The 11,957-nt window shown below is 48.0% G+C and overlaps 1 protein-coding gene across 1 annotated transcript in view; it reads left to right on the top strand.

Moving 5' to 3' along the window:
• The first annotated feature begins 8,257 nt into the window (after window positions 1–8,257).
• The window catches only part of ADCY5 (adenylate cyclase 5), a 336,865-nt gene continuing 333,165 nt past the window's right edge, over window positions 8,258–11,957 (top strand). Inside the window, exon 1 of the mRNA XM_077829909.1 lies at window positions 8,258–9,238. Within this exon, the coding sequence (XP_077686035.1) occupies window positions 8,258–9,238 (981 nt within the window). The remainder of the gene's footprint in view (window positions 9,239–11,957) is intronic.

The raw sequence follows: 11,957 nt of genomic DNA, 5'->3' as shown, positions 1-11,957 counted from the left end.
AAGAATTAGTAGGGGAAGCAAAAGTGGATGGGAATCTGGGAGGCAGTGACCATGAGTTGGTCGAGTTCAGGATCCTGACACAGGGAAGAAAGGGAAGCAGCAGAATACGGACCCTGGACTTCAGGAAAGCAGACTTCGACACCCTCAGGGAACGGATGGGTAGGATCCCCTGAGGGAATAACATGAGGGGGAAAGGAGTCCAGGAGAGCTGGCTGTATTTCAAAGAATCCCTACTGAGGTTACAGGGACAAACCATCCCGATGTGTCGAAAGAATAGTAAATACGGCAGGCGATCAGCTTGGCTTAACAGTGAAATCCTTGCAGATCTTAAACATAAAAAAGAAGCTTACAAGATGTGGAAGATTGGACAAATGACCAGGGAAGAGCATAAAAATGTTGCTCGGGCATGTAGGAATGAAATCAGGAGGGCCAAATCGCACAGGGAGCTGCAGCTAGCAGGAGATGTTAAGAGTAACAAGGAGGGTTTCTTCAGGTATGTTGGCAACAAGAAGAAAGCCAAGGAAAGTGTGGGCCCGTTACTGAATGAGGGAGGCATCCTAGTGACAGAGGATGTGGAAAAAGCTAATGTACTCAATGCTTTTTTTGCCTCTGTCTTCACAAACAAGGTCAGCTCCCAGACTTCTGCGCTGGACAACACAGCATGGGGAGTAGGTGGCCAGCCCTCTGTGGAGAAAGAAGTGGTTAGGGACTATTTAGAAAAGCTGGACATGCACAAGTCCATGGGGCCGGATGCGTTGCATCCGAGAGTGCTAAAGGAGTTGGCGGCTGTGATTGCAGAGCCATTGGCCATTATCTTTGAAAACTCATGGCGATCGGGGGAAGTCCCGGACGACTGGAAAAAGGCTAATGTAGTGCCCATCTTTAAAAAAGGGAAGAAGGAGGATCCTGGGAACTACAGGCCAGTCAGCCTCACTTCAGTCCCTGGAAAAATCATGGAGCAGGTCCTCAAGGAATCAATCCTGAAGCACTTACACGAGAGGAAAGTGATCAGGAACAGTCAGCATAGATTCACCAAGGGAAGGTCATGCTTGACTAATCTAAATGCCTTCTATGATGAGATTACTGGTTCTGTGGATGAAGGGAAAGCAGTGGATGTATTGTTTCTTGACTTTAGCAAAGCTTTTGACACCGTCTCCCACAGTATTCTTGTCAGCAAGTTAAAGAAGTATGGGCTGGATGAATGCACTATAAGGTGGGTAGAAAGTTGGCTAGATTGTCGGGCTCAACGGGTAGTGATCAATGGCTCCATGTCTAGTTGGCAGCCGGTATCAAGTAGAGTGCCCCCAGGGTCAGTCCTGGGGCCGGTTTTGTTCAATATCTTCATAAATGATCTGGAGGATGGTGTGGATTGCACTCTCAGCAAATTTGCGGATGATACTAAACTAGGAGGAGTGGTAGATACGGTGGCAGGTAGGGATAGGATACAGAGGGACCTAGACAAATTGGAGGATTGGGCCAAAAGAAATCTGATAAGGTTCAACAAGGATAAGTGCAGGGTCCTGCATTTAGGACAGAAGAATCCAATGCACCGCTACAGACTAGGGACCGAATGGCTAGGCAGCAGTTCTGCGGAAAAGGACCTACGGGTGACAGTGGACGAGAAGCTGGATATGAGTCAACAGTGTGCCCTTATTGCCAAGAAGGCCAATGGCATTTTGGGATGTATAAGTAGGGGCATAGCCAGCAGATCGAGGGACGTGATCGTTCCCCTCTATTCGACATCGGTGAGGCCTCATCTGGAGTACTGTGTCCAGTTTTGGGCCCCACACTACAAGAAGGATGTGGAGAAAGTGGAGAGAGTCCAGCGAAGGGCAACAAAAATGATTAGGGGTCTGGAACACATGACTTATGAGGAGAAGCTGAGGGAACTGGGATTGTTTAGTTTGCAGAAGAGAAGAATGAGGGGGGATTTGATAGCTGCTTTCAACTACCTGAGAGGTGGTTCCAAAGAAGATGGTTCTAGACTATTCTCAGTGGTAGAAGATGACAGGACAAGGAGTAATGGTCTCAAGTTGCAGTGGGGGAGGTTTAGGTTGGATATTAGGAAAAACTTTTTCACTAGGAGGGTGGTGAAACACTGGAATGCGTTACCTAGGGAGGTGGTAGAATCTCCTTCCTTAGAAGTTTTTAAGGTCAGGCTTGACAAAGCCCTGACTGGGATGATTTAACTGGGGATTGGTCCTGCTTTGAGCAGGGAGTTGGACTAGATGACCTCCTGAGGTCCCCTCCAACCCTGATATTCTATGATTCTATAGCTCACGAAAGCTTATGCTCAAATAAATTGGTTAGTCTCTAAGGTGCCACAAGTACTCCTTTTCTTTTTGCAAATACAGACTAACACGGCTGCTACTCTGAAACCTGTCATATATTAAGTCTATGGGATAATTTCCCAGTGGAAGTGGTGGTAAAACATACTGTACGGAATAATCCTTTACTGGCAGGGGAATGGACTAAATGGCTTAGGACTCTCTTCCCTTCATCCTAGTGACAAGTTAGGCCTGCCTGTGAGGGTTTAAAAAGGAAAGAAATCCAAAATGCTCTGTTAGCTTTCTTCCTTGAATAGCTCTTCTGATAGCGCATGGTTGTGATATATTGTACATTTGGCTATTTTCAGTCTTAAGTCCATGTGTGAATTTAGCTTGGGTTATTTTTTTTTTTATTACTGAAACACATTTTCAAAAATGATCAGTGGTTTCAGGTGCCTAGATTTTCAGGTGCCCAACTTGAGTCATCTTCAAGGGGCCTGGTTTTCAAAGTGTGTGATGCTCAGCCATTTCTGACAATCAGGTACCTTTAAGTTGTCTCAGGCAAGTTGGGTACCTGAAATCAAATCACTTTTGAAAATTTAGGCCTTGTGAACTTCCTGGAACTAAAATGTAAGTTTTTATGTATTTTTCCTTCCCTGTTTCTGTCTCTGTTCCACCTGGTCTATGATAGAGACAAGTAAGGTTGCCAGTTTTGTTTGGCTGTATTCCTGAAGATTTCATCACATGACAATCTTTAATTAAAGATTACTGTTTAATTTCTGGAGACTCCAGGCCAATCCCCAAGGGTTGGCAAGCCTAGAGACAAGATGTAACGTTTGCAAAACCACACGTGATTTAGGAGCTTAACTCACTTAAAACCAGTGGACTTTAGGATCTTAAGTCACTTGGGTAAATTTTTTCTCAAGTGACTAATGGCCCCCTGCTACCCATGTCTTCATGGCTCTATCCCAAAGCCCCCATCTTGTCCAGACAAGGACTGGACAAGACTTATGTTTGCATTCCATCAGCCTGGGTTTCTCCTTTCTTAGTCCATGGAGTTGTGTTGAAAAAAGTGGAAATTCAAAACTGAACAGGGGAATTTTACTTCTGGAGCTATTTACCTGCCAGTTCATGAATTTGAACAGGTGGTCAGGTTTACGGGACCCGCATGTGAAGACAAAACGTAAGTGTAATACTTTTGGGGCCTTTTCTTACTGTGTTTATACTGCCTACCATAATAGGCCCTCTATTGTGACTCAGGCTGCTGGGCACTATTGTAACACAAATAAATAATTGCTTGCCTTTTTCATTGTTTCTGCAAAGTTGTGACTTGCAGTCTTGAATTATAGAGTTTATGAATTACCTGTACCAGGGTAGGATTGTGCTTTCAGTTTAGACAATTTGAAGTCTAGTGTGACACTAGTATCTGGCCCTTTTGCAGGAATAAGGGCTACATTATATTACTTCCAGTGCAAATTAATGCTTATGAATAATTTACCTGAAGATTGGCTACTTAGGATCAAATTATTTCAAATACCACTTCCACAAGTTGAAATGTAAAGGTTTTTCTCCTTTGAGTGCTTGCTCATGTCCATTCCATAAAAATCAATGTTTTTTTTAAAAAAAAAAAAAGATTTTTTTTATTTAAATTGGATTTTTTTGATAAAATGCTTTTTAAGGAAAAAACCTGTCTAAAGATAGTTTTAATTAAGATACATTGTAGCTCAAAGATATCTCATCATGGAATAGGGATTATAAAGTCTAATTCTATAGTATAAGACAATATATTCATGTAATGTTTAAGAAAAGTTTTCTAAATGAGTTCCAATAGCTCATGGATTAGGGACCCAATTTTGTGGGGTTCCACGGGCTGTTGTATAAATTATTTAGGTTAATCTTTTTATTTACCTAATGGGACTCAGTGCTCAGTCTAGAAGATACCATCAGAGATGCTTAGTTTTGCAGTTCTCAAACTGTGGATTTGTGTCTCCAGAGGTAACATGCTTGTTAACAGCAAAAATGTTTTTAATAGATAGATAGATGTGAGAAATAACCAGAGGTGAAAGGAAAAGTCCAATGACTTACCAGTACACTGGGGCCAGCTCTGGCCCCTGGAAGGGGAGGGGCTGAGGGGGTCAGGGTTAGAGCCAGCCCCAGCCCACCCTGTAAGGTAAGTACCCCCCTCTCCTTCTCCTCCTCCCCCCTTCCTGAGGCATACCGGCTTACTTTCACCTCTGGAAATAACAGACCTCAACTCTATTATCCCTCTGCAAAATTGTGTACACAGAGTCAATCCCTTACCTCTCTCTAAAAGTGCAAAGTTTCAAAAAGTTCAATGAATAGAAGATTGTTGGGGACGGAATAGATCTGGACAAGGAGAAGAAGTCTGGAGATAAATGTGAAAAGCAAGGGACATATGCTTGTTTTGTTAAAATATTATATGTTTGCTGTTGATGGCCCCCATCATCACCCTACGCCTATGACTTCCTGAGCATGGAGCAGGCAACAGCCCGCTGTGCCCTCACGCAGCAGGAGGCTTATGCCATGGCCACCTTGCAGTCCCCTCCCCCACTCACAGCTGTACTGTCCCCTCTCCCCTGACAGGCCCCCCCAGACAGCTATGCCCGCTTCAGCCACCAGTGACTGACCAACAACTGTGCCACTCCCCAACCCCCCTGAAGCCACACTGCTGCCCCCACCCCACACAAACCCCCACAACCTGTGTTCCCTGCCCCTCACAGCCATACCACAGCGCCGACAGCTCAGCGCCCCCCCGCACCGCGGGTGGAGGTGCACCCCACCCTCAGAGATGCACCAAGAAAGACCAGCAATAGCTAAGCTTTTAATTAATGGGCAATGGGATGGATCACTTGGCGATTACCTGTTCTGTTCATTCCCTCTGGGGCACCTGGCACTGGCCACTGTCAGAAGACAGGGACCGGAGCTGCAGGTACTTTCCGTGGAGGTACTGAAAACGCTCTCCCACCCAGACAGGCATGGAGTTAAATGCCGGTGGGGGTGGGAATGATGTGAACCACGGATAGTTGGGGGGGGGGGGGGGGACCAGGCAAATCAGGCTGCTGCGCTGCAGCAGTTCTGCAACTCCTCCCGCCCCCAGTAATCAAAACCACACACCCCCATTAACACCCAAACCAACTAACACCCCCCCCACCTAGTGCCACAGTCCTGCCCCAGCCACGTGGGGAGCAGGCAGGCAGCACACACAGAAAACCACCTGTGCCACCCTACCACAAACCAACTAACCCCCCCCCACCTAGTGCCACAGTCCTGCCCCAGCCACATGGGGAGCAGGCAGGCAGCACACACAGAAAACCACCTGTACCACGCAAACCACAAACCAACTAACTCCCCCCCCACCTAGTGCCACAGTCCTGCCCCAGCCACGTGGGGAGCAGGCAGGCAGCACACACAGAAAACCACCTGTGCCACCCTACCACAAACCAACTAACCCCCCCCTCCCCACCTAGTGCCACAGTCCTGCCCCAGCCACGTGGGGAGCAGGCAGGCAGCACACACAGAAAACCACCTGTGCCACCCTACCACAAACCAACTAACCCCCCCCCCACCTAGTGCCACAGTCCTGCCCCAGCCACATGGGGAGCAGGCAGGCAGCACACACAGAAAACCACCTGTACCACGCAAACCACAAACCAACTAACTCCCCCCCCACCTAGTGCCACAGTCCTGCCCCAGCCACATGGGGAGCAGGCAGGCAGCACACACAGAAAACCACCTGTACCACGCAAACCACAAACCAACTAACTCCCCCCCCACCTAGTGCCACAGTCCTGCCCCAGCCACGTGGGGAGCAGGCAGGCAGCACACACAGAAAACCACCTGTGCCACCCTACCACAAACCAACTAACCCCCCCCCCACCTAGTGCCACAGTCCTGCCCCAGCCACGTGGGGAGCAGGCAGGCAGCACACACAGAAAACCACCTGTGCCACCCTACCACAAACCAACTAACCCCCCCCTCCCCACCTAGTGCCACAGTCCTGCCCCAGCCACGTGGGGAGCAGGCAGGCAGCAAGCGCGCACACGCATCCACACACACCCCTACCGCCCCGCCCCGCCCCGCCCCGCCACTGTCCGCCCCAGGCAGCAGCTGCAGCCGCGTGAAGAGAGTCAGCGGAGCAGGCGCCTACGGCTTGTAAATACACTTGGGGTAGGAGGGAAGGGGCGAAGGAGTTAAAGAATTTACATTGCAGATTCCAGCTGCTGCAGCTGCCCCCCGCCGTCTCCGCCCCCACAGCCAAACGGGACCATCCATTGGCAGAGAAGCCAAGGCAGCCGGTCAGGTAGCAGAGCCGCCCAATCGGAGCAGGCAGCCGCTGAGACCGCACCAATCCGCCGGCGCCGCAGGCGGAGGCTGGCCGGGCTGAAGTTTGGTTGAATGGGGGAGTACAAAGACTAGTTTGAAAGGTGCGGATGGAATGTCTCGAGGTGCGGCGCGTGTGAGCGCGGAGCCGGGGAGAGATGCCGCTGGCGGTGCCTGGGGAAGCCGGCGCTTCCGAGCAGCGCCTCCCGTAAAGTGCCGGCCTCCTCTCCGAGAAAGAGCAATTTGGGCAGCTCAGCAACGAGCTGCCCGCGCTGGATTTTTGCATTGCAGAGAAAGAGAAGCCACTCTGCTGTTTATTTTTTAATCGCTTTTATTTTTTGCCAGGGAAGGGTGAGGACATGCACCTTAGGCTGGCTGCATTGATCCGAAGCAAAAGCCAGGTCAGCAGCAGACGGAGGAGGATGTGTGAATGAATTGCCAGGTCCCCTTCGATCCTGCTTTGCAGAGAAGGCTGCATTGCCCCTGGAAGACGAGACCATCGCTAGTTATTCTGGCTCATTTGGTGTGTCTGCTGCGGAGATAGCGCATCGTCCCGCAGCGGGAGCTGCTGGATAAAACCTACCCCCGAGCGTGCTGCTGGCTGGGAAATAGCCCTGTGAGCTAGCGGATGGCTCTGTCTCTCTTAAGGAGTCGATTGATTTGGTTCTCCCCCCGGACGCTAATGCTGAGTCTGCTGAAAGGGAAAGCTCAGCGTATGTCCTCTTTGTAAAGGATGCATCCACTACTCCAGACCATTATTGTACTGAGAGCCTAAAAAAAAAAAAAATCCAATCTCCCCATCTGCTGCAGCGCTCTGCGCTGGGGCGAGGAGGGATTTTGACAATCTCTAGGACATGTTTTCTTTTTCTATGAGACTAACCGCCAAAGACTAGTCCCAGCACCGCCGTCCCTCTGCTCTTTGTAGTTTGGTTCTGAATCAGTTCAGATCACCAACAAATGGTGGTTTCTCCAGGCGCTAACCCCCGGTGGGAGTTGTTATCACTGATTCTCTTCTGCCTTTCACGCAACAGCCAGTGCAGAAATATGTTGGCTCTTCAGCACGCTTCTTGTAAGGTACCTTGGAGTGGGAGCCTTTGCTTCTTGTGCCGGGATAATTGCTTTGGTCCAAGAGAGGATTTGCAGTTTTACAATGCTAATAAAACTGAGTAATCTGGGGCTGTGATTCTGGTTTGTGGTGGGAGTTCAGGTGATTTTCCTCTCTCCCTCCCCAGCCCCCTTTGTGAGAAAGTTCTGTATAATTATTTAAAGGAATGACCGGTTCCCTAGAGACTTGGGAGAGGAAATGACAGATTGGGGGGAACTCTCTAGGAAGCTGCTGCTGGGATTCCAGCTATTTATGAGGCACTTGTAGCAGGCTCCAGGAGACCCCAGGTTGTAGAGCAGAGGTTTCACTGAATTGGTTGTGCTCTCCTGACAACTATCAGGAATCTTGTATCGCTGACAGCCTGAGACTTTTGTGTGAGCCAGGACTTTGCCAAAGAGGGAAGGATCTGCAGTTTTCGCTCCCCTTGCATTGTTCCCCTGACGCCTGGAGAAAGATGCTTGGAAGTTCAGGTCCCTCCTGGCTGTGAGCGAACTTTTTTTTCTTTGTGGCTTGTCCCCTTTCCCAACACTCTTTGCTGTAGGGCATGTCCCGGCCCAACAGTGTGAGCCCCCCGGGCTTTGGAGCCCCTGCACCTCGGGGAGGCACCGAGCAGCATCGATCGGCCTGGGGGGAAGCAGAGTCCAGGGCCAATGGCTATTCCTACCCACCTGCCCCAAACAGATCATCGAGCAAGAAGCCTTCTTGCATGGCGAGCAGGTGGAGGAGTGAGGAAGACTACGAGCCTCAGCCCAACACGAACCGGAGGGAAAGCGTTTGCAGGATGTTGAGTTTTAGATCCAAATCGGCCTGGCAGGAGCATGGCGAAGATAGTCGCCGCCGCCAGCGCAGAGGGAATCCCACTTTTACCACCAGCCCTCGGCACTTTGGGGAGCTGGGTGAGGTGCGGCCCCGGTCCGTGGAGCTGGGGCTGGAGGAGAAGCGGATCAAGGCCAAGCTTGAGGAGCTGGAGGAGGAGGAAAGGGACTCCCAGGTGGCCTTCTCCATGGGCAGCTGCCGTGGCAGCCTGTTGCAGATCTTCAGGTCCAAGAAGTTCCAGTCGGAGAAGCTGGAGCGTCTCTACCAGCGCTACTTCTTCCGGCTCAACCAGAGCAGCCTCACCATGCTGATGGCCGTGCTGGTGCTGGTGTGCCTGGTCATGCTGCTCTTCCACGCCGTGTACGGTCGCTACGAGGTGCCCTATGTGGTGGTGCTCTCGCTGGCCATCCTGTTGGTGCTGGTGTTGTGCGTGCTGTGCAACCGAAACGACTTCCACCAGGACCACATGTGGCTGGTGTGCTACTCGGTCATCCTGGCCATCGTGGCCGTACAGGTGGTGGGGGTGCTGCTGGTCTGGCCCAGGAGCGCCTCCGAGGGCATCTGGTGGACTGTCTTCTTCATCTACAGCATCTACACGCTGCTGCCAGTCAGGATGAGGGCTGCGGTCATCAGCGGGGTGGTCCTCTCAGCAATCCACCTGGCCATCTCCCTGAAAACCAGTGCAGAGGACAAGTTCCTGTTAAAGCAGGTGAGGCAAGCTCTGGCTCTAAGGTCTGGTGGCTTTAGGTGTCAAAAGGAGTCTGGGCTTCAATTGAGTTTTGTGGATCTGTTTGATAGCTGGTTCTGGACACTGGTTTGTCTGATACTAGGTGGGAGTTTGCCCTGGATGCTGACTAGTCTAATCATGCTCTCCTCCCTGTTGCTTTTCAATAACTGTTTTAACCTTTTTCTTCCTCTTTTTTAACTTTTTAAATCTGGTTTACTAGCTTTAAGTAAGTCGCATTTTAGCACCGAATGATCCTGACTAGCTCTGTGGATAGAGCATTTCTGTTTTATTTAATGTCAACAGATCATCTGTGGAATGGTACCTGTGCTTGGTGCTGTGTGACTAAAAAATGGTGTGGAACAGTCTTGGTGGTCTTATGGGGAGAGAATTGTGCTTGCTTGTAATTATGTAAAATATCAACAAAATGTACAACCTGGTTTCAGAGATGCATGTTCCTTAATTCATGTAAGTCAATGACCTAAAGAGAGGGGTTTGCTCTCTGAAATGTACAGCAAATACCTAGAGGGTAAGGGGTAAAAATAGATTCCATATGTTGCCAGCAATAACCGTGTTTGTTTGTTTTTAAAACAACCTTGCATTTTAAACTCTTATCTGTAGCTGTGATAGAATGTTAACTACTAGTGAGTCAGCTAACTGAAACAATAAGACTCATAGAATGTGTCAGTGTGCAGTGTTTTTAAATTACCATATCTGTTTAGACAACAGTAATACAAGGACCCTCTTTTCCTTTCCAAGCAGAACAAACGATGGGGGGCGGGGGGATTGTTTGCTTAAGTTTAACAGACACATTGACAATAGAAAACTAATCATTGTTTATCACTAAAAAGTTCTGAAAATCATTTTCATTCTGCAGTGCATTGCAGTCCCTCTTATAATAGGGGTTTTGAGCAGGGATGTGTATATTAACGAAGAATTGATAATTAAATGAAAATCAGGTATTGGTTGCTTACAGTCTTCTCTTTTCCAGCACTATATATTATGCTGCACTTTGCTGTGGCTGACCAAGTATTATTACTTCTGACATCTTCCAGTATCCACCTTATCATGAGTATTCTAGAGAGAGACTTCTTCTGGGGCCTGAATTTAGTCAAGGAAAACCTAATGGGATGTGCTAGTGGTGCTCTGTACAAATCCAAAATATCACACAAAATGCATTTTGTCCATAAAATAGAAACTAGGTAAGAAGGCTTAAACTGTACATAGTGTATTTTTATGTATTTAGAGCAGGACTTCCCTAATTATTACTCTAATCTACAAGCATGACAACTACTAATTGGTGGTTTGTTTTTTGTTTTTTTTCCATAGGTAAGGTTCACTAACATACTCAAATAATCCTTGTTAGGGCCCTAATCCTGCGAGGACTTGTGCACAAGCTTAATTTTACAAACTGTGAGTAGTCCTATGTAAGTCAATGAGACTACTCATGGTGCATAATTTGAAGCATGTCTGAAAGTTTTTAGGCCCTCATCCTGCAAAGGCTTAACATCAAAGTGCTGTAGTGAGATTTCCTCTGAAACCTTACAAAATAAATTATTAATAATACTTACTTTGTTGCATTTTCAAATTGCTGGTGAATGCATTAAATCTCATAACTAACAGCGAGGAAACTGAGTCACAGAGGTGAAGTGGTTGGCCCAAGGTCACAGCGTTTGGAAGACCTGGGATGATAGTTCAGGCTCCCAGCCGCTTTCTGTAACCACTAGACTGCCTGCTTTCTTTCTATTTCAGCACGCTTACTTATTGGTAAAATGTGAAGAATCATCCCAGATAAAACTGCGCTTGTCAAAACTAATAATGCGCTGCAATAGCCCTACTCTCCAGGAATGGCCCTAGCCATTTTGATTTTGTCATGTTCTCCTCTCTGCCTCTTCCCCCACCCCCTGCCCCAAACCTGCTGGCCAATCAGCAGAGGGGGGGGGAAAAAATCCCAAGCAGTACAGCACCTCCAGGAAGCTGGCACCCTTCTTGCCCACCCTAGAACCTGCCCTGGTACTCTTTGGTAATTCACATATATCTGCATCAACAATTGATCTCACAATTATTCTAAGGTGAGGTTCTGCAGTAGTTAAACAACATCACAGGATTCCTTTTAAACTATTCTCAAAAATTAGTTCTCTGTGTGATCTTCTTGTGGGGTTTGTTTTGTTTAATTCAGATATTGGGCCAGATCCTCAGCTGGTGTAAATTGGCCTAGTTCTATTGAAGTCAGTGAAGCTATTTTCTGTTCTACTAGCTGAGGATCTGGCCTGCTGTGTATTTGTTTACATATGTGATCTGTCTAATATTAAAATCTATATCTACAAAGCATATTGCCTCACAGCTATTACCAGGCCTTTCTGACAGAGGCTGTTGAGTGTTACCATGGAAATCTCATTTTTGTTAGACTCTGCCCCACTGATGCATATAAGCCCTCCTTCTCTATTTCTCTTTCTCTTAAAGCCAAGATGGGCAGAGGTGGAGGAAAGCCAAAAAATAAAATGGCTTTTCCACCCTTTTCAGTCCACTATTATTAGTCATGATGTGACTGTCGAATTGGTCAGTAATTGAACTCATGGCCATCAGACCATCTGGTCCTTCAGCCATGTTTCTTATTCAAAGACTATTTAGAACTTTCATCCCTCTCCCTTTTCATGATACTTTGATCGTGATATTACAACTACTTTCTTCCCTTCCTCTTTGG

The sequence above is a fragment of the Eretmochelys imbricata genome, chromosome 11 (genome assembly GCF_965152235.1).
Source record: "Eretmochelys imbricata isolate rEreImb1 chromosome 11, rEreImb1.hap1, whole genome shotgun sequence".
Lineage (NCBI taxonomy): Eukaryota > Metazoa > Chordata > Testudines > Cheloniidae > Eretmochelys > Eretmochelys imbricata.
The sequence above is the reverse complement of the archived record's forward strand: the minus strand, read 5'-3'. Positions and strand labels throughout refer to the sequence as shown.